Source organism: Bolinopsis microptera, chromosome 1, assembly GCF_026151205.1.
Source record: "Bolinopsis microptera isolate Bmic1 chromosome 1, MBARI_Bmic_1.0, whole genome shotgun sequence".
In the NCBI taxonomy this organism is placed as follows: Eukaryota; Metazoa; Ctenophora; class Tentaculata; order Lobata; family Bolinopsidae; genus Bolinopsis; species Bolinopsis microptera.
Window position 1 is genome coordinate 4,580,797 of NC_087072.1, and position 22,397 is coordinate 4,603,193.

At 39.1% G+C, this 22,397-nt stretch overlaps 3 protein-coding genes across 3 annotated transcripts; all 3 read right to left on the bottom strand.

The window, feature by feature from the left end:
* Positions 1 to 2,864: 2,864 nt before the first annotated feature.
* Positions 2,865 to 16,743, bottom strand: LOC134826068 (DNA replication licensing factor mcm4-A-like). The gene is made up of 15 exons (XM_063838333.1): positions 16,430 to 16,743; positions 15,837 to 16,264; positions 15,313 to 15,492; positions 14,974 to 15,100; positions 14,625 to 14,795; positions 14,234 to 14,441; positions 13,957 to 14,084; positions 13,662 to 13,799; positions 13,051 to 13,194; positions 12,575 to 12,821; positions 12,271 to 12,388; positions 11,783 to 11,882; positions 11,320 to 11,508; positions 3,575 to 3,744; positions 2,865 to 3,348 (listed from the first exon to the last, which is right to left on the bottom strand). Exons 1-15 carry the CDS (start codon positions 16,728 to 16,730, stop codon positions 3,259 to 3,261), a joined length of 2,739 nt encoding a protein of 912 aa, XP_063694403.1. The 5' UTR covers positions 16,731 to 16,743; the 3' UTR covers positions 2,865 to 3,258.
* Positions 16,744 to 17,073: 330 nt separating this feature from the next.
* Positions 17,074 to 17,820, bottom strand: LOC134826080 (uncharacterized). The gene has a single exon (XM_063838345.1). It carries the CDS (start codon positions 17,818 to 17,820, stop codon positions 17,074 to 17,076), a length of 747 nt encoding a protein of 248 aa, XP_063694415.1.
* A 309-nt stretch (positions 17,821 to 18,129) lies between these two features.
* Positions 18,130 to 20,226, bottom strand: LOC134817982 (uncharacterized). Its single transcript, XM_063827390.1, has one exon. It carries the CDS (start codon positions 20,136 to 20,138, stop codon positions 18,228 to 18,230), a length of 1,911 nt encoding a protein of 636 aa, XP_063683460.1. The 5' UTR covers positions 20,139 to 20,226; the 3' UTR covers positions 18,130 to 18,227.
* Positions 20,227 to 22,397: the final 2,171 nt, after the last annotated feature.

The following is a 22,397-nucleotide window of genomic DNA, read 5'->3' on the forward strand; positions in this document are numbered from 1 at the left end:
ATTAATCACATGCCTTCTCGTGCGATATCAACATTTTCAAAACTCGGCAAGCCTCGTGTTTGGAAATATCGATATTATAACCCTCGGCAAGCCTCGGGAAATATCGAAACTTTCGATAACTCGGCAAGCCTCGTGGGCGAAAGTTTTGATATCGCATGAGAAGGCATGTGCAATGTGATAAATGTATACCTTATCGGACCTTATTTGAAAATGTCAAAATATCTATGATTATTGATTATGAAAGTTGTGTAAAAACAACTGATACGAAATATGACAAGATTTTATGATCATATCACAGGTCATTTTCCTCAAATGGGTTATCGTGTATTAAATATTCCATGCTTAAAAAAGCATCATATCAGTAATACCAGTAATAATTTATTTGACCACCTCGGTCCTGCATATCAGTGTAAACTTTTACAAGATGTAGAGCTAAACAATAACTCCGAAGCCGAAGATCAAGAAAGTGATCATGCCATAATGTGATACTTAGAATATTTAAATTGTATAATAACTCGTTTTTTATTGATCCAATGATATAGTTTAGTCCGAATCCGATGATAGAAAGTACGATTGACTGAAATTAAAAAGTTGTCAGATCCTAAACATGAGTTCGCAATGGAATAAATTTGAAAAAAAATCCCAACAGACTTCAACTTGAACGGACCTTAAACGGACTAACTTAAATTGAACGGACATTAAGATGAACGCTAGGACCTCCAGGGTTCAATTAATGTCCGTTCAAATAAGGTCCGATAAGGTATATACAGTAGCCTTATTATTTATATACACAGTAGACAATTCCACTGAATCACTCGCCAGGGATTTGAAAATATTTCACAAAAGGGCCTATAGGGTATAAAAGTAGCTCCATTCGATGTATGTGTATACCGATACGATATGAATCAACCCCATGGCATGTAGGATTAAAACAAAGAGTTATGGGCAAAAATCTGTTTTGGTCACGTGACAGACAAGTAAAGTACGGATTCGATCGTTTGCACTTAGCGTCAGTGTTTGAGCTTAATATTAGGGTTTTGCCAGTACTGGGGGGGGGGGGGGGGGGGGGGGGGGGCCAATGGCATAAAATGGCATAAAATGGAGACTTTTTCTATGGAGAAAATGGAAAAACCCATGAGTAATTCTCCATTTTCACCATTTTATGCCATGAATTTTGTCTTCGAAATTTCATCTTTAACACCATTTAACACCTAAATTGGACATCCTAACATGTTTATTTACGCTTACTAGGGGCGTAACAACCTTATGAAAGCTCATAGTAGGCTACTAGATGCTTATACTAGGTTAGTAGAGGCACACTTCAGGCAAACTCATAATTACTCAAGCCTAGTGTAAAGTTATTTCTACAGGCTACAGCAGGAGTGAGTAATAGGGGAGAGTAATAGGCACTGAGAAGTGAGACCTACATCCTCGAAAGTCGAAACAAGCTCGCACTGCAAAGGGGAGGCCTGCCTTCCGAGATCGCATTACCAGGGGGAAGCCTCGAGTCCAAATTTGTGTATCGAGGGGTAATTTTCTAAGTCAAAATTTTTCAAAGTTTTTCTGAAAAACACTTTTCTCCACGTTTCATGCTACCTTGTTCATTATAAGCCGAAAATATTTTTTCGGTCAAAATGTTTCAAATTTTTTCTGAAAACCGCTTTTCTCCACGTTTCATGCTACCCTGTTCATTATTTGCCGAAAATATTTTATCGGTTTTTCGAAGTCCACACCTTCCCCTCGATACACAATTTTGGACTCGAGGTAATGCGATCTCGGAAGGCAGGCCTCCCCTTTGCAACACGAGCTCGGAATCGGGAGCTCTCGATACGGGAGGTACGTATCGAAAATGACTCGGACCGAACATTTTCTAAGTCAACATTTTCAAAGTTTTTCTGAAAACCACTTTTCTCCATGTTTCATGATACCCTGTTCATTATTGGCCGAAAATATCTTTTTTTAAAATAATTTTTCTCGAAATTCTAAATTTTTCAGGTTTTCAATGGCATAAAATGGCATAAAATGGAGACTATTTCTATGGAGAAAATGGAAAAACCTATGAGTAATTCTCCATTTTCTCCATTTATGCCATTGTGTCTTTCACACCACCTGGGTGAGACCCAAATTATTTATTCATTGGCCAATTTTGAATTTCTTCCTACTGGTGATAGGGCCAATTACAAGCATTCGACCCAGCTAAAGAAGTTTCAATAGTATAGCCTTAACGGTTTTCACGGAAAGTAGTGGTATCAGTCAAATGGCAACAGATAGATATAATTATCATCTCACTACACTTAATATATAGTAAGATGTTAAGTTAACTTAAGATTAATCAGACCTCCTGGAAATTAAAAATTTACCGTTTAGTTAGACGAACAGTTATTTTAATGTCACAATAGAGTCACGTGATGGTGTCATGAATGAACGCTTTACACACGATAGGAAAGAATAACAGCGCTTATATCTCTCATTTTCATGTGGAATATGGTACATACGGCGAAAGCCGGGGAGCTTATAACTTGTTAGTTGTCCGGTCCTGACATTTCTGACATAGTCTTGGGAGAAACAGTTATGGCCAAAATAACTGAAAGTCACAACTAACAATCAACGTTTGACGTTATACACTTGCATTGAAGTCGAGATTCAATTTTTTAGGATCGGCTGGTGCCTGGTTACTAAAATTCGGATTCGGCAGACTTCTAAACGAGGAAAAGTTAGCGCCTTTACTACTGGTGTCTGTAATGTAAAGTAAATAAAGTGCACTATGTTCTTGTTTGATGAAATAGATTCTAGAAATGGATATGCAACATTCACATCATTATTAATTGTTGGCTTAAAACATCATAACTCGATGAAACATTACATCGTGTAGCACGTTCCAATATTCATCAAGTTCAACTTGTGAAACATAAGTAAGTACAATTCAAATAAATATTATAAAGTACATATTAATTTAAAAGAGGAAATAAAAACCAAATAAAAAATTTAAAATTCATTTGATTTCTCTGGTCATAGAGCACAATAGGTTAAAAATGGACCACCATTTACTGAAAAAAAGAGTACAGCTCGGTTAGAACCCAAAAACAACATTTCTACCTTCATAAAACTGTTTGAGGTTATCGCAAACACATGATTGTCATTATGATATCCAACGTTCGTGTCGTTTTATTTCGATTGATACATTATTCTTTCAGGAGTACAGGAACACAAAGACATCTTCTGTAGGCTAGAATGTGATGAACTCTAAAAGCAGAGTTTCTAAGCATCTTTGAGTCGAATATGTCTGTTGCTGGTCTGGACTACTTTGTTTTCTTCTTGCAGGTCTCTTATCACCATCTCGTATTGTATCTAATGGAGTAAGATTTATCGTACTAATTTCACAGAAATTAAATCAGAACGACCAACAAGGTAAAACCTTCACAGTAGACCCTCCATCAATAATAACAATCGGTATATCTTAAAACATCTACTACTTTATGTCCAGAAACATAAAAGTAATACACGAGTCCTCACAAATGACACAATCTGGTTCAAAACATTTAGAGTATATTTTAGCATTTAGAACCTCTCATACCTGAGTGAAACCGTCTTTGTAGCCCTCTTTGCAGGTGTCGAACAGCTCGTTCATCTTGAAAGAACGGTTGGCATTTCTTAATGTCTGTAAGACAAACTTTCCCAGTTCTGTTCTCTTCGCTCGACTTGAAGCACTCATTCCAGTCATCAATATCTCCATATCAATCTGACCTGTAAATGAGACACGTTATTATAGATAAGTTGCTACTTTTATATGAACTTAATGGCCCCCCACTTAATACATTTTGTTCGTAATCGTTATAATGTGGCAGATGAGAATTAATACTATTCTTTGTATTGAAAAGTATAATGATTAACGGAGTGACCTCCAACATGATTGTTTGGAGAGATTACAGCAACACTAACTTCGTTACGACTGAATAGCATAAGCTATCTTTATTTGCCAAGACGATTTCTATGAGTGCCAGAGTTTATGTTCTCAATATACTGACAATTAGTGATGCTTCAATAATAGTTTACAATTTATGCGAACAAATAGCTTAAAATAGAATTCACATGACGAAGGAGCAAGATTATCATCACATGGGATTCTTGTTTGTAAACACCATTAGGGACATTAATAAACGTTTTATTGTCTTGATGGTAATATGGACCATATTACCATCAAGAAAATAAAAGTTTTCTACTAAACCATACCCCGTACCATATTAAATATGGCGCGAGGTATGGTTTAGTAGAAAAGATCGACAAATTCTGTGCACGTGCAACTGAGTGTGAGGTGAAACAATCATGTTCGTTATATGTTTCTGCTAACTGTAATATACGACTCTAGGAACCGCTTCTTCTCACTATTAAAGCTATTGCCGACTAGAGATTATTTTTAAGAAGTCTGATACAATTCATAAAATAGTTTTGGTGTTTAATTGAATTTAACTGTCAGTAAGGCTAGACAATGAGATATACTACGAGAGCTGATAGTACCCTTAATATGACAGAGTTTTTGTTTCTTTTGTTCAGGGAGCAGCATAGGTCCAGGATCAGATTGCTCTGGTTATCTACACTTTCTCCCTGAACCTAATATTGCTTATTATATGTAACACGTCACTTTTAAATCCAGGACCTGGGAAAAAGCCTATATCTGTTTTTTATAACAATGTACAAGGTCTAATTAACACTCGTGACCTTGCGTCAGTTAACCCACCACTTAACATGACGAAAGTACATGAACTACATGGTTTTTTGTATACAAACAAACCTGATATTGTTATTTTAAATGAGACTTGGCTGAAAAAGTCAATATTGGATAGTGAGATTTTACCTTCTGGTTATAAAATCTTTAGGCTGGACAGGTCCCTCAAAACTCATCCATGGGATCCTGAACGACCTAAGAGGTTTAGAAAAAACGGGGGTGGAGTCTTAATAGCTCATAGATTTGATCTAGATGTTACTAGTGCTAGGATAGCTGTAGTGAAAGCTCAAGCTGAGTTATTGTCTGTTGTCTTGAAGCTTCCGACTGGTAGAAAGTTGTGTATTTCGACTTTTTATAGAGTGGGGACTCTAAGCGACGACAATTACGTGGAATTTTCTAATTATTTTAGAACTCTTGCCTTAAAAAAGAAGATTGACAAGCATGTTTTAAAGTACCAGTTAACTGAAAAATTTGTAGTCTCCAATTTGGCTAAGATTTAAATCAGCTGTGACAAACTGGTAAAGAATCGTTTCGCCGAAAGAACCAACTCTCTAGCGTACTTGTAACGCGTGTTATTGCAATAATAAGCTGTGGCCTCGTGACGTCACAAAGTCCCTCAGTGCGCGCTTGCATAGCGTAATTTACATTACAAATGTTTATCATCGTCAATAAAACACGTGTAACTCACTCAAATTTTAGAATTATGACTATTACCCTAGTTCTCCAAAATCCTTATAGTTTTGGCTATCATTCTAACTAAAGGAATAGCTGATTGGATGTACAGTGCTCACGTCATGATTTTAAACAGTGATATAGGTTCTTGAACAGTGGCGGGTGAATGTACGGTTAGAAAGTTTCTGCTATTACAACTTATGTCATAACTCATATGTGATAATTTTGAATTGTTTTCATTGCTTAATTACACAATCAGCTAGGGAGACTGTGCCGATTATTTTTCCCCAGTCCATGAAACTCTAACGAATTTAGAAAGGATCTAGATAAGTAGGAGTTTGTTCAATTCCGAGAGCAATTATATTTATAGCATAGCGAAATTTATAACTTTAATCCGCATGTGTCAGCCAGCACAGGAGACAAGAAGTCTGGCTACTTTACGGCCGTTCCTCTGGGACCATTAGTAGAAGTAGTTTCTATCAGAACAGTGCCGTGGGAACAGAATTCCCGCCAAAATACCCGGTATTACCAAATAGTAATACTGATTGGACTTGGAGTGTACGGTGTGCGGTGTGTCTTGAATTAGACTTACGGCTTACCTAGTTGTTATCCTAATTGCATTATCATCGGTACATAACATAAATAAACTACTGGTAAGTTTAAATACCAAGTGCAAACGTGTTCAGTCAATCGTCCCACTGAACAACTATAGAATTTCCAAGACCCTATTATTCTCTGGCCATATATTACGGCACGATCGATTGTTAGATGGCTAAACGACCAACGTTAATACTTAATCTATACAATTCTAAAACTATGAGCTAGCACTTTAATCTAAAAATACACTTTTTATATTACTCCTGATTTTTACATTTCACGTAAAACATTGTCGCCACAGGTTGATCATGGACACTAACAGCTTGATTTGAGATAAATGACTAATAAGTTTCTCTAAAGTTAACTCTAAAGTTGTGTAGTCCAGTCATTTATGGACATTTATGGAAATGAACCTGCAAATATTCAAATACTCACGAAACTTTGCACAGACCTTCCCGAAGGTATGAATAAACGATTTTCGTTTGGAGACATTTTTTTACCGTGGAGAAAACCCAGGAGGGCCACGCCCATATTGACCCAATAACGTAACCGACCCCTTGCTTCTGAAGGTCGTAGAGTAGAGACTTCAAAATAGGCTTAAACGAAGCCGCATATGCATGTTTATATAGTGTTTACTTTTCGAAAAATTCGCCAAAAACCATTTTGGGCGTGGTGCTGAGCCCATTTTCGATAGGATCGTGATAGAGTCTTTAGACAGGGTGCAAAAGAACCGCAATTAGCATATTAATATATGACTTACGAACAAGCATATGCCTTAAAGTGCTTACTTTTTCATTTATTGGGGAAAAACTGATTTTCGGTTCCAGAAATCATGCAAAACTATGGATATCTGGTAAATTGGGCTATGAAGGCCCTAAAGGTTTTTGAATGTGTGCAAATTGTGCAGAATGGCCATGTTTATATACAACTTATGAAGCAACATGTACCCTAAATTACTTACTTTTCGAGTTATTCGGGGAAAAACATTGTATTATGTCCATTTTCTACCTGTAAAATACAGTCTCACGAGCTCTTCTGCGCGCGCAAGGGACTTTATGACGTCATCGCCAAAATAATACAAACGCTATTTACACGCGTTAGAGAGCAGTTAGAGATTTAGGAATTTCAACACGTTGCTTAGTTTGCTATTTGTCACAATCTGTCAAAATATGAGGATAAATTTTTTTTCAGTTAACTGGTCCTTTAATAGGAGATATGAATTTGAACTGTGTTTCTTGGCCTGCTGGTGAGACATCCTGTGAACTGCAAAATGGCTTCCTGGATTTCCTTACTGGTGACCTAGGACACACTCAACTAATTAATGAACCTACACATAAAGCAGGGAATGTGCTTGATTTACTGTTCACAAATGTCCCTAATATTATTACCAATTTAAAAATACTGGATCATAATGAGGCGTGCTTATCTGACCACTTTGGTATCAACTTTGGGATAAACTTCAATGTCAGCCGCAGAAAGTCTCCTAAACGCAAAGTATATATTATATAACTATACCAAAGCCAATTGGGACGGCTTGAACTTTGCTCTGAGGCGGGTCAATTGGGATAATGTGGCTGGGTCTCATGATCCACACATTTCCTGGCCTCTTTTCAAAGATGTTCTGATTAAACTCTGCAATGAATATATCCCAAAGAAAAATGTTAAGTGTGAGTTTCAGCCGCCTTGGTATGACTCTGATTGTGATAGGGTTCTGAGAGATAAAGAGAAATGGAGAGAAAAGGCTAATGAATCTGGCAATGAGTCTGATCTTGAAAAGTTCCGTCAGTACCGCAAAGATTTTAAACGCATAATGAACGAAAAGATGAGACTCAGTGTCGAAGATGATTCTGATTCTGCCCTTATTTCCAAAAAGTTTTGGACACACGTGAAATCAAAGTCTAAGTCGACTAGGATACCTGAAACGGTCCGATACGGTGATCGTTTTAGGAACACACCAGTTGAACAGGCTAGCTTATTCAATGAATACTTCTATCAACAATTCTCCTCAAGTAGCTCATATGACATTGACATCGACATGAGCTCCAGTAACAATTTCATGGATTTGAGATTTCACGTGTTGGATGTTTTGTTAATTTTGAAAGGGGTTAAACCGGGTAAAGCCACAGGTCCAGATGGTATCCATGGCACTGTGTTAAAAAATTGTGCGAGCACTCTTGCAAAGCCTCTAACCATGATTTTCAACACCTCTTTTGTGACTGGATGTGTGCCGGAGGAATGGAAGCTTGCTTCTGTTGTTCCGGTACACAAGAAGGGTGAAAAAGGATCTGTTGAAAATTACAGACCCATCTCACTGACATGCTTAGTTATGAAAGTTTTTGAACGTTGTATTTCGAAAGAGTTGCTCGCAGCTTGTAAAGGGTTAATCGACTGTAGACAACACGGTTTTGTGAATGGGAAGTCTTGCACTACCCAGATGGTCCCATTCACAGACAACCTTGCACTGGCCCTGAACAATAAGTCAAGATCCGACATTGTTTATTTTGATTTTGCTAAGGCATTTGACAGTGTATCACATGACTTAATCCTTCGCAAGCTAAAAAATTTATATGGTATTGATGGTCTGATGCTTAGATTTTTAAAGTCGTATTTACAAGACAGACGACAGCAGGTTGTTGTAGGCGGAGCTGTCTCAAGCATGCTTCCCGTGCAATCAGGAGTGCCCCAGGGATCTATTCTGGGACCACTTCTGTTTGTTCTATTCATCAACGACATGTTCCCGTGTGTTTCGGAGGATACAAATGTAGCATTGTATACAGATGACACCAAAATTTGGAGGGTCATCGAATGCTTTGAAGACCACTATATTCTCCAAGGAGATATAGACAGGTTGTTTGCCTGGTCAATCGATAACAAAATGACTTTTCACCCTTCAAAGTGTAAGGTGTTATCTGTAACTCTGCAAAGAAATGTATTAGACAATCTTCCTTTTAATATTTATTGGTATAATCTTAATGAAGTCATAATTGATTATGTGGCATCCCATACAGATCTTGGTGTAATAATGAACAACAGGTTTCTGTGGGGTGCACATTGTGATCAATTGATATCTAAAGCAAGCTCGAAGCTTGGGCTCTTAAAGAGAACCTGTCATTTTACCATGGATAAACGCCAAAAGAGGGCTTTCTACCTTACCATTGTAGGATCAATCTTTGAACATTGCTCAGTTATATGGTGTCCTCAGCGATCGACACACATGTCGAAGTTTGAGGCAATCCAGAAAAGAGCGATCAAATGGATCAATGGACAACAGTTTGATCATTATATAGTGATATTGTATTCTATGAGAAGCAGAAGGAGCTTAAAATTCTACCCATTAGATCTAAGTTCATCCATAACTCAATTACGCTCTTCTATAAAATAGTAAATGATTTGGTAAGTATATCTCTACCTGAATATATTACTGTTGTTGAAGCTGGAACAATGAGGTACACAAGGAGCACGGCATCAGTCATTGAAGGACTTGACACCAGCACATATACCTGCTCTATTGTACCAAACTGCGATAGTTTCAGAAACAGCTTCTTTTATAGAACAATGCTTCTGTGGAATGCACTGCCAGCAGAGCTCGACCGGGATCCCGGCCGGGATTTGGTGATTTTGTCCCGGTCCCGGTCCCGGCCGGGATTTTGTTTTTAGCCGGGATTTTAGCCGGGATTTTTCCAAAATAAAGTCGGTTTAAGAGCGTATATTTGAGCCCAAATTTCACGAACCTGTGAACATTTTCCGAAAAGTTTTACTACAACAGTGCTCTACAGTGTTTCTTAATAGTTAGATCATTTCACTTTCTCGTCGCCAAAAGTTTATCGAAAATTCAACTTTCAAGTCTTATGTGAAATGTTTATGTTACATGATCAAAATTCTATGAATTTTGATCAATGGTAGTTGGCAAATTTCAAGTCAAACAAAATTTACTAATGTTCAAAATTAATTATATGTTCAACTGTTCACTTCATGAGTAACAAATTACAAAATGTTAGAAGAAAGTTGAAGTCCGAACAAACTTAGAAATATTCAAGAGTCAGGGGCTCTCTATCTATCTCAGAGATAAAGAGAGAGAGAGAGAGAGATAGAGAGAGATAGAGAGAGAGAGAGAGATAGAGAAAGATAGAGAGATATAGAGATTAGAGAGAGATAGAGTAGTTACTACTACTTAATATACTTACTGTCAATTTTAACTTGACATACCTCAGTTTGTTCTGGAAGATTTTATTCAACATATAACACTGTTTCATTTTAACTGAGATTGAGAAATATTAGAAAAATCCCGGTCCCGGTCCCGGCCGGGATGAAGCTAATCCCGGTCCCGGCCGGGTTTTCATTTCGATCCCGGTCCCGGTCCCGGTCCCGGCCGGGATGAAGGTCATCCCGGCCCGGTCCCGGCCGGGACTAAATTTCGATCCCGGTCGACCACTGACTGCCAGCCTATGTTAGACAGACTGAGAAAATTTCTATTTTCAAAACAAAGCTAACTGAATTTCTCTGGTCTTCTGACGTATGCTGGCCTGATTAGACGGCCCATCATGGAATATTATTATATATATATATATATTATATATTATATGTATATTTTACTTTATGAATGTCATACTCTCTATAATTTGCCCCTCGCACCTGCAGTAGAACGCGCCGTTTTTTCTTTTATGAAACAACCCGAAACAAGCGCGTCACGCAGTACGTGAGTGGCTAGATTATAGATTGTTTTATTAAAATATTATTTAATTATGTTATTTTGTTGTTATGTCGTGTAAGTTTGTGGAGTAGTAGCAAGAAGGTATCGTATACATTTAAATTTGTTCTCTTGATTATTTATTAATGATTTTATGTAGGGTCGGCACCAATGTAATTATGGTCTTACCACCGTGTTTTGGTTCAGCCGAAATAAATTTTACCTTGATGTTTTTACATATTGTTTCTCACTCCAGCTGAGTCTGGTAGTGTTGAGTATCATGAATATTTTTCTAGCTCTCTTTTTCCATGTTTTTGCTTCACAGGAGATATTGTGGTCTTTTTATTGAATATAACTGTAATACATTGATGTAAAGTTTATTTGAATTTTGAAAAAAAAAAAAATACAAGGTGGTCAGAAGAAACCATCTACCCGGTATACCGGAAGTTTACTAAACTAGGATGTGGGACAGACTCAACCACAGTCCCTGTCCCAAAGTATAATTACTTATCTTTAGGAACAGCGACTGTATAGTGTATAGTGTATAGTGTATACCCTGTATATCGCAACGACTTGATAATTTTAAGGTAAATAAAAGCGGGGAAAACAAATAGAGGCAATGTGCAACCGAAAAACTTACCTGTTTTAGGATCAGTGGCCGCCTGTTTAAGGGCTTCTTTATGTAGCCTGGTGGCTTCCTCAACATCCAACTCTTCTACAACATTTGACAACCTCATTCGAGCATGGGCTTCTGACAGTCTGATCAAAGATTCAAGTTGTCTAGGGTAAGCAGTAACTGAACCTCGTCCCATTCCGACCTTCCTCATCTCTGGAAGAAGTAAATAAATTAGGTGTTAAAAATGTAACGTTATTGTGTGTGTGTGTGTGTGTGCAGTGTGGTGCATGTTTACAAAATGTATCACATAATATTGAACGCTGGCGAAAGCGTGGGAAAATACAAATTTCCACGAGTGTACAAAATGATAGAAAGTGCGCGCGAAAATTTGTTCACAAATGCTTTTTGCAAGAATGTCGTTGCAATACGACTTTGCTAGCAATAAGTCAATTCAGTGAAAGAAACGTTAGAATTGGCGGCTACTTACGAACGTAAGTTTGAATTAGCTTCTGTCCAGCTTCGTCTGAAAGCCTGGGGTTGATGAAAGTCCTAGCATAAGCTATGTAGTCCCTTAGAACCTCAGAATCCTGGAAGAATAGAGTTAAATTCCAGAACAATCGGTTTTCCCGCGTGTAATCAATGCGCGCAGTTGGCCCGGGGCGAGTCCGATTTCCTACACAAATGTCTCCAAAAATTCCGATTTATCAACTTCTGACAGCTACGGCCCTGCATCTATCAAGTTGTGATTCTAGTAACGACGTCGATCTTAAAACTTCGACAACAATGCCGCATACCTGTCGAATATGCCGGAAGACAGCGACTTTCCTTTCAACGGTTAACGGTGAAATTGAGCAGTTTCAGTATGATTTAACAATTCGTACTGCGTCACATTGTATGCTTGCTGCAGAGCATAACTTAACAGGTACGCTTATATTACTTACGCGTTGTGTACAGTTTCCCACGGTATTTACTTACAATGCTCTCAGCTTTAGTTTTGGCCCCGTTTCTGTAGTACAGTGATACAAGATGTGTTGCTAATCTTCTGTCAAAACTTTCATCTTGAGGATCCAACATCAGGAATATCAAATCAAACCTGCAGTAATTTGTAATTTAAACAATTACATAAGAGGCTGTGTATTTATCTAACAGGCTTTTATACACTTGTCTGCAGTAATGCAGTAGAAAACTATAATAATTAGGGATAGAGTACATGTACATTAATGACAGGAGGATTATAAACAGAGAAGGAAATACCAACAAACCCCAAGTCAGTCCTAACCTAGATAGTAGAGTGTGGGGTAACTTGATGTTCTCGACAATAGTCAGCTTAGCATTCCACCTTGAATCACAAGGGTTAGCTGCAGCAAGAACTGAAGCTCGAGCGTTCAGGACACAGATAATACCAGCTTTAGCTATTGACAGAGTCTGTTGCTCCATAACTTCGTGCAGGACGGCTCGAGTACTGTCGTCCATCTTGTCGAACTCGTCGATACAGCACACACCATTATCAGAGAGTACAAGGGCACCTGGGCATATGGCATATTGATATGTAGTGGCAAGAGCATGTAATGACATTAACAGCATTGTGTGAAATTATGACTATTAACCGAAGATAATCAGTGATTAGAGGTTTATTGTCTAAGTGTTATGTAATTATCAGGTCCATCTAAATACTGAATCCCCATTCCATTTATCCAAACCGGAAATTTCCTCAGAGGCTCATTACAAAAGGCAGTTTAACAACTAACAACTAACCAGTCTGAAGAACGACCTGTTTGGTCTCAGGGTCCCTGGTGATATAAGCAGTGAGACCTGTAGCGGAGCTGCCTTTACCACTTGTGTATTGCCCTCGTGGTACCAGGTTATACACATATTGCAGCATCTGAGACTTGCTAGTTCCTGGAGGAGTGTGGTATGTCATTACATGGCAATGAGTGTATTCATCAGGTATAATTAGTGTTATTATATGCGCGGGTTTAATGTTGTATAATTTGGATATGGAGTGTATTATTGGAGGCTGCAGGAAAGGTTGAGTGTAAACATTCTGTGTATACATTCCGTGTATACATTTCGTGTAAACATTCTGTGAATACATTCCGTGTAAACATTCTGTGTACAGTGTAGCGTCGTTAGTATGATATTTAATAATTAATACATTTCAATATTTCATCTTCTTCCCCATAACAAAATCATATTATGGAGCGAATCAGAACACCTCGTATGTTTCTTCAGAAATGAAACAGAACACTTAATGAACTTTACGTGCTCCTAGTTTTTCCTAATTTAGATTCTGAGATAACGGGTACTCCATATTCCATAATCATAATATATAATAAGATAAGATTTAGATAAGATAGTCTACCAACCAGGATCTCCGCACAGCAGGATGTTGATATCCTGTCTGAACCGTCCTCGCCCCGTGTTACTGAAATCTTTGCGAGCTCCCCCGAACAACTGCATCAGGACACCCTTCTTAATATCCGTGTTCTCGTAGATACTGGGCGCTAAAATAGACATCAGTCAGATTACATGTAGTTAAACCAGGTATTATCATATCAGGGTTCAAATATTTGGGATATAGACACTTAATCTACTTAATTATCATTAGTACAGGAATGTTAATACAATAGTATACAATATGGTATGTAGAGGGGAAGGTACCGATAGCATGAGCGAGACGTTCGTATACTCCCGCAGATGTGGAGAGTTCCTGTAACTCAGCAACTCGTTCTGGGGTGAATGCAGCTGACTTTTCTCCTGATTCATCGTCAACATCTATCTCGCGTAACCTGGAGGTCAGGGTATCAGTCAAGAGTCAACATGCGGTTTAGTTGTGAAAACTTGGCTGTATTTAGTAACGGTGATATCGATGTTTAAACAAGGCTATATTCAAAATATTACAATATTGCCGCTACAAAATATTGCCAGAATATTAGACCTGTGCTCGTCGTCCTTTCTGAAGTGTATAACATCAATGTGAGTCCTATAGACACTCTTAACACTCCTCTGTCTAGGATTTAGTCTAACAGGAGTAGCTCTGTAGATCCCGGTCACTGTCACTCTGTCTCCAGGGTTCACGCTGTCCACCAGGTCGTCGTGCGCGTACAGGATTACTGTGTGTGGTGTCTCTCCGGCTGGCATATCGTCTGAGGGGAGCGTCAGATTGTATTATTGTGTAAGAGAGTAAGCTAAATAAATGTACATATGCACTTAGATTAGTTCTTTCAAGATTTGATTTGATTCTTAGAATAGCTGACCAAAAGAAAAGCCTAGCTGGTGATTATACTCTAGCTTGGAGAATGGAGATCTAGAGAGCTAATGTCTCGAACCTGGAGCCTCCTGAAGCTTAATCATCTGTTTGTCAGTGAATACACATCTGTTGTGAACAATACTCATGCTGTGTCGTGTCTCACAGTTAGGACATACTCCTGGCTCTGCTATTCTTCCCCGGTCTATTTCCACTGTGTGCGTCTTTTGGCACACGTAACACAGGAAAAATGCTGAAATATCACGTGTTACGTCGGAAATATGCTGAAATATCTAAGGTTACCCAGGAAAACCGCTGAAATATTCAGTAAATATTTTATCTTCTCTTGTCGCCAGAAGAGCTTTTAAAACTTTGATTGAGAACTAGAACTTTCAAACTTTTAAAATGTAGTGCAGTGGTAGATAACGAACCTTCGGTCATTTCAGGGATGATATTGCTGCTGCGAATAACCATGCCACTGATAGTGATAAGTTGGTCAATATCCGTGGGGTTCAGCTTCCTCATGTTAGTGGTCTTCTCTGCGTTATACGGTCTTACCTGCAATAAAACGGTATTGACAAATTACTTCTTTCATTTGTTCTTATTACTCATCTTGATCTATTCAACTTCGTTTTAGTAACATGGCTTCACAATGGAATGTTCACAAGAAGCGAAGAATGTGTGCTTGGCAAGATGCCAAATCTCCCAATTAAAAAACAACTTCGACACAACAAATGAAGTTGCGGTGATATAAATCCGTCGCTAAAAACCTGTATCTGATGTTGAAGAGTGACGTCACTGAACCTCTCCTGGAACACTTCGTTAATACACTGATCAAAGGTAGGGATAACCTCCTGGGGGTACTGTACCAACTGTCGGTACAGTTCGGGGCAGAACTGTTGGAGGTGCTCGCAGGATATGTTCAGGTAGGGTTCTTCCGATATAGCGAGCTGAGGGAGTGTTAGAGAGGGGTTAGTGGTATTAAAATACAATTGTCTAGTTGGAATGCGAACATCGTGAAATAGCAGCTGCTAAATGAACTTATGCTGCATATTATACAGTTGCAGTAACTAAACCCTTAGTAATACACAGTTTCCACTCAAGAACTAATTATTCAACCCTCAATATGGCGTACTATTTGAATATGATGGAAGATCTAAAAGTTTTGAAGTTTTAGGCAACTGTTTAATTTTCACAGCTATCTGCTATAGCTAAATAAAATCTGCAATGAGTAGAGTACTAGATATTCAAGGAAGTTAAACGAGCGAATCACAGTGGATTAGACAGAACAAACCTCCTCAAGACGCTGAATATAGAAGCTCTCTCCCTCCTCCTCCTCAGTATACTGAGTCAGGAACCTCCTGAACTGTTCCTGTGTCTCTGTCACCACCACATCAGTACCCCAGATAACCACCCTGGCACCACCTCCAGCCTCGCTGGTTGCACCCACAGGATCAGTGCTGAGTCCCAGGTCTGAACCGTCAGTGGTAAGTGCTACTTCCCTCCTACTGGCTGCACCAGTGATGTCAGTACGACGTCTGTGAGGCGTGACGGCAGAGTGGGGGGTCCTGACGCTGCCTGGCGAGGTGGCGTATGTCATGGGGGAGGAGAGGTCTATTTCAGAGGAGGGAGGTATGTTGTTAGCGGCAGGGCTGGTGCCGGGGTCTTGGTTTGGTCTGCGGCGTTGAGAGTTGGGTTCACTTGAGGAGGGTGTGCGAGGATCTGAAGAGTAATCAATTAAAACACAAATATTTTTTAAGCGATTTTTATTTTGATAAATAGCTTGAATGACTTTCTTCTGAATTTTAACTTTAATAAGTCATGTTAACCTACATATCGAGTTTGTATAATTAAAGGTTCTTTAAAAAAAGAGTAGATCAAGCTTACCATTTGGTCGATTTCTTTTCGGGGCAGAGTGTAGTGGCGAAGGAAGGGGAGAAGTAACAGGGAAGGGAGAAGTAGCAGGGAAGGGAGAAGAAGGATGAAATGGCGAAGTTGCAGGTAAGGGTGAGGTGAAGGGGTTGGGAGTCTGAGGAGTTGCTCCAGATGGAGTCCGAGGAGTTTGACTGGCAGGGTTCTGAGATGAGGCCTGGTCAGTTTGAGGAGTGGGTGGTATTGCTGACAGAGACTCGGAGTCAGTTTGTTGGGACGAGGGACGATCCCCAGCCTCTTCTTGAGAGGAGTCCATGTCTTTCCTAAAGTTGAACATTTCGTATTTGAATTTGGATCTTACTACCGTGCTGATAATTCAGATAATATTTCGAAAGAAATCAAAAGAAAAACACCAATTAAATCGGATTAAAAGATGAAACTTTCACATCAACAAAGATCAAATCTTTAATATAATATTTCCCATAATTCATTCAAGTAAAATATATCATAACAAAGAGTCAAAGAATTTCAAAATGTTTAAGCAGAAAATTATACTCAGAAATCTACAAATATAAAACATGCGAAAGTTTGTTTAACTAAACGAACAACTGAAGAACAAATCATAACATCTAAAAACAAATCTTTAAACCTGGCCAAATTCAGGGATAACAAAGTGTATCCTGCTCGATGGGGGCATCACAAACACCACACTTTTCTCCCAAACAGTAATGACAATGAAGATGTCCACATCCTGTCCACACAACATTAACAGCTCTCTGATCACATTCCCCACAGAGGCCACTCTGTTGGGTCCTCCTCATCTTCACCACTCTCCTGTACAGCCAGGATCTCCAGATTAGAGGGAGGGAGCAGTGGAGGAGTTGGGTTAGAGATCTGATCAGGTGTTTCTCAAACAGGAAGTAGTAATCAGGCAGGTCAGGAAGTGTGTCGGTAGATTCAGAGTCCGCTGCTGGTGGGGTTGATAGATACTTGGTATCTAGAGCTCTGTCACACAACCTTCTGTAATCACCCTTCTGTAAGAACTGTAGGTAGTTCCATATCTCAGCTAGGGAAAGTATCGTCTGGAAAGTCTGGTACCGAGAGGAATCACCACTTAAATTATTAAAGAGAAACTTTTTATAAACCCATTGTTTGTCCCGCATGTAAGGTAGCAACAACTCACTCAGAGCAGATGATAGCTCTGATGAAGTGGTGGTGACAGTGGCTGCAGCACTCCGGTATGCTGGCAGCCTGCCCAGCCACAGAATAATGTTCACAAGGTCAGGGACATAGTTAGTCTGATAGAAACAGAGGGAGAGAGCAGAGCTAAGATCAGTGGAGATGGTGTTGATAACGCTGTGTTGGGTTGTCAGGTGGTTGTCAAGAGACAACCGGGAGAGCGCCATTGCCTTACTCTCAGTCTACCATCCCAGTTTCTTCTATCCTTCCTGAATTTTAGGATTGTTATCTGGTAACAAGTACTTTTTAATGTAGATCATTGTTATCGAGGAAAAAAGGAGAATTTAGGAATGGTCATTATAGAATGAAACGTTTATAAGTTTATAATGACGTTTAATTATAATGGCTTTAAGACAGAAAAATTACTCTGTGCTGTGGTGAGAACTACTATTTATTGAAAAGGTATTTACAAGATAGCTTATTATAATACAAAAAGATAAATACAAAGTTCAAATTACAATTCGGTCAACCCTCATTACAAAGTCAAACTTAAAATATTGCATACAATACTAATACCATAGGTATTATGTCAGAAATAAAATTATGCTGGAGTCAGGGAAAATAACAGATAATTTCACGGTGACATAGAGCACTTTACAAGCCATTTCTCTTGAGTCTGCTCGATATTCCTGTCCCCTACTGTGACCCAGGGTACCAAGAACTGGGCGGGCTGGTCAGAGTGAATGTGTATCATTCTCTTTATTGCTGGACACTTCTTCATAGCCCCCTGAACCTTGTCTTCCGACCTTTTGATTCGATCTAGAATATTCTCTGAGGTGAAATTATCAAAGTCATGAAGAGCTTCCCTCAAGGCTTGGAACACATTCGCGCTGTCTGGAACGTCAGTTTTGTGGCGTCTGTTGATATTGTTCTGGATGCATGTTGATAAGGCTTCTTTGTGCGAGACGGAGATCAGATCAGATACATGATGAAAGAAAGATTCGGAATCGAGATGTAGAGGCAAAGAAGTGCTTGAAAGAAGTTTTTGATAATTTGGACTTCTGCTGAACTGATAAATGGACAGGTCTGAGACTGGGGAGGATCCAGACGGTATTGGTGACAAATATAGTCGGTCAAGAGGCACGTTGATAAGAGTGGAACTTAGGACCTGAGGGTAGTTTTTAATAGATTCTAAACGTGGCGAAAATATTTCATCGATAGGCTGTAACTTCTCTGTGATTAGTTGCTTTATCACAGCCGTTTGAGAGTCCAATGCTACTTTCAAAGATCCCGTTTGACTGACTAAAGATTTTATAACTCCTTGTTTCTTTTCTCGATTCTTTTTGAAGTCGATAATCGATCTGTGGGTCTTTAAAGTTTGGACCTTTTCCTTGGTTGAACGATCTTTTTCATCTTGCAATCTCTTTATTTCATTTTTGATTGAAAGTTCTTTGGATTCCAACTCTTTTTCTCTCAATTTGAACTTTAATAAGGCACTCAAAGCAGACTTCTCCTCCCTTGCCCAAGGCAGCATTTGAACTTTTCTTTCAACTTCTGTGTTTAGAATATCAAGAGTTTTTCCTAATTCTCGTGATTTATTTCGACAGTTCAACATCTCTATCCATTCTTTGCTAACTTTGTTTTGTAATGCGATAGCATGTGTTTCTAAGTCTTTCTCTGAATCAGAATAGTCATTTTTGCTGACTAAGCTTCCATCGACGAGCTCAAAGTCCAGACTTTTCAAATCTTTCTCAATGCTCATTGACTCTGAATGACCTTGAAGCGAGTTTGATTCTTCAGTTGTTATTGCTGTGAGGGCAGCTAAAATTTCTTCAGGGGAGAACTCTGTGTGAATTTTGGCGGCAGCTTCCCAAACTTTACCTTTCAGGATGTGGTCCTCAGTTGCGTCAGAATCAGAAACATGGAGTTCTAAATAGTCTCGAACCTGGCCCAAAATAGAGCTGATTGCCCTGGAACACTCAGATTCGATTGCCCCACAATTTCCCGACATCAGTATTGGTGAGAGATTTCCTTCTGATAAGTTATTTCTTCTCGTTGTGGCAGTTTGCAAAGAATTGCCAATTTCCCCAAATTTTGATTGAACAGCACTGCAATGACCTGTGAGGGACTTCTGAAGAATTTCTTTCATAGTACTGGTCGAGAGTTGATCCAACTTCTCTGTTTTAGAGTTTGCATCGAGTTGCATTTTGGTTTTCAGTGAAATCATGCTCGAGTGAGTTTGTGATGATCTAGCTTTTGACGCAGCAATCTGAGCTAAGAGGTCTTGTTTTTTCTGCTGCAACTGGTTAACGTCTTCTTTTGTCTTATTATAATCCTGTTTCCTCTGAAACCCTGCCAGCTTAGACCTAATTAGTTTGATATCATCGCCTGGCAGGACCAACTTTTGAATGAGTCTCCAGAATTCTGCATTGCGGCTGTTTTTCGTCACTACTTTCAATTCTGTGTCCGTAATACGGTAGCCGAGAAGGTTGCACCATTTTCGAAGATTAGCATGGAGAACTTCTTGCTCTTTTCTTGTAGCCATTCACTGAATAAGAAAGTGTTACGGTTAAAAGCTACTCTAAGTATGCCAAGCGAATTTAATAAATTAATACACTGTAACTCTGAATATAATTGTCATTTAGTGAACTTTGCAAGAAAACTACAGTTATGGCTTGTCTAATTTCGTTAGCTCCTAAGTTAAAGTACTGCACCATGTACAGAAAACTATAACTTGATCTGTTTAGTCATAACTATAAAATGTAACCAGAAATACGTACAGATCTAATTAATAAATTAGTTTCATCAAAACTGAACGGACTATAAATTATATAACAATCGTTCCATTAGTTATACAGAAGGAATCTTTAGTACAGTTACCAGACTACAGATTTGCAACGGACAAAGATAAAACATATAATATATACAGTCCCTATCACAAAACGATAACAAAATCAACATATCTAATATCTATACCTCTCCAAAAATAAATTAATAAATCGAAAAACTATAATTCAAACTATCTACCCTATCCGTCGACTATTAGATTCTTCTTCTTTAATTTAGAGAGAACAGAACTAGCCTCATTCCTGGCTCTATTTGCTCGCAAAGTATCTCCTAACATCAGATGACCAATACTCACAACATTTAGAGCTCTTGCGTATTCAGGATTTTCTGTACCTACCTGATTTTTGTAGCCTTCGATAGCTCCCTGCAGGTACTTTATCCCAATTGATGTCTTACCCTGAAGTAGCATAACCTGGCCGAAATCTGTTAAAATTGGCCCTAGAACGTCTTGATCTCCAGGCCTCACAGAATTCACAGCTTTTTCGAGATACTTTTCAGCTGAGTCATGATCTTCCAGCTCGCAACACACTTGTGCCATAGTCCTGTTTAAAGCTAGAGAATCAGCAAATCTCACTGCCTCTTCAAGTAGTTCTTTTGCTTCTGTGTCCCTTGAGTTGTTGTGTAACCAGACAGCATATCGATGCAAGGCAGAGGCATGGGAGGGCCCCTTCAAATCTTGATCTCGAGCTTTCGACAAAGCACTTTTAAACTCTGTCTCCATGTCACTACCTCCCAATTCAGACTTCAGATGAAGACTACAGGTCTCTGCTAAGCCACTGAACATCGGAGGAAGGTTGCCAGCTAGTGCTGATAAATGACCATGTAGTATGATAGATTCCATGGTTCCCCGGACAGTGTTGGGTATCGTCACATCCACGAAGGCCATTACAGATTTCAGTACTTGTTTGTGGTGAAGATCACTGTATTCTGAGAGGTTAGCGTGTGATATCGGAGAGGCTTTGTAGACTAGAACTGAGTTGTGTATCTCAGGAATCTTGGGATGGATTTCAGACTTTTCTGTATTTTTTGGGTCCAGATGCACTTTCGATTTTCCCAAGACATCTTGTCGACTTTTTATCGTCTGTTCTACCTTGTTGAATGAATATATTTTTGCCATCCAGGTGCGCTTGTATCTCTCTTCTAGCTCACATACAAGGGCAGCTTCAAGAAGATGTGCAGTGAAGTCTGTGTGAATAAATCGAAGAGTTTTGTGAATGTCTTCATCTATGTTAAATACAGCTACGTGGCCCCCATATTCAGGATCATACTTCAATAAAGGACAATCTCTTAACATTTTTAACTCTTCATCATCCGGCATCTCCATGGGTTTCGGCCAAATAATTTCTTTAATTTCCTCCATCTGCTCCATGATACCTCTGCTGGGATCCATACCAAGAGATTCCAGACCCTCGTGCCGTTTTCTGTCGAAATAGGACAAAGTGCTAGGGTCAATTGGAGCTTTGGTTTCCTCTTCAACTGTGTCCACAAGATCGACTTTTCTTTGAGGGCTCATAGACAATCGATAACGAGAAAACCCGGGTACAGCATCCAAGAATGAATCATACATGTTAGTATCCAAATGATGCTTGATGTACTTGTAGGGAACAGGAACATCGATCGGCAGCTTAGCCACAAAATCCAAAGCAAGCAATAACTTGGGCTTTTCAAGGGCAATCACCGAACAGTATAATTTTATTACATCCTCCGCTGGTTTGGTCGATTTTGATAGAAGGTCACAAAGCTTTTGGAAGCTGAAATCAATGCCACTGTCTTGTTCCATCTTGATGCACTGAGCAGCAGCTACAATGGATCTTAAGTCATGACCAAACATTTTGTGAAGGACGCTAGAGTCAAAAACTTCATCAGCAGGAGCGGCAGCAAAGAAAGCTTTCTCAGCAGTGGCACGGGGGATTAGAGAGGTGAGAGAAAAGTTTTTACAACCTTTTATCGGAGTATC

Coding starts and splice junctions, on each gene's coding strand:
- LOC134826080 (XM_063838345.1), bottom strand. CDS start 17,820: ATGGCGCTCTCCCGGTTGTCTCTTGACAACCACCTGACAACCCAACAC.
- LOC134817982 (XM_063827390.1), bottom strand. CDS start 20,138: ATGGCTACAAGAAAAGAGCAAGAAGTTCTCCATGCTAATCTTCGAAAA.
- LOC134826068 (XM_063838333.1), bottom strand. CDS start 16,730: ATGGACTCCTCTCAAGAAGAGGCTGGGGATCGTCCCTCGTCCCAACAA. Junction 14,442..14,624: donor TAAGCTTCAGGAGGCTCCAG/GTTCGAGACATT, acceptor CGCTCCCCTCAG/ACGATATGCCAGCCGGAGAG. Junction 12,822..13,050: donor ACAGGTCGTTCTTCAGACTG/GTTAGTTGTTAG, acceptor CCATATGCCCAG/GTGCCCTTGTACTCTCTGAT.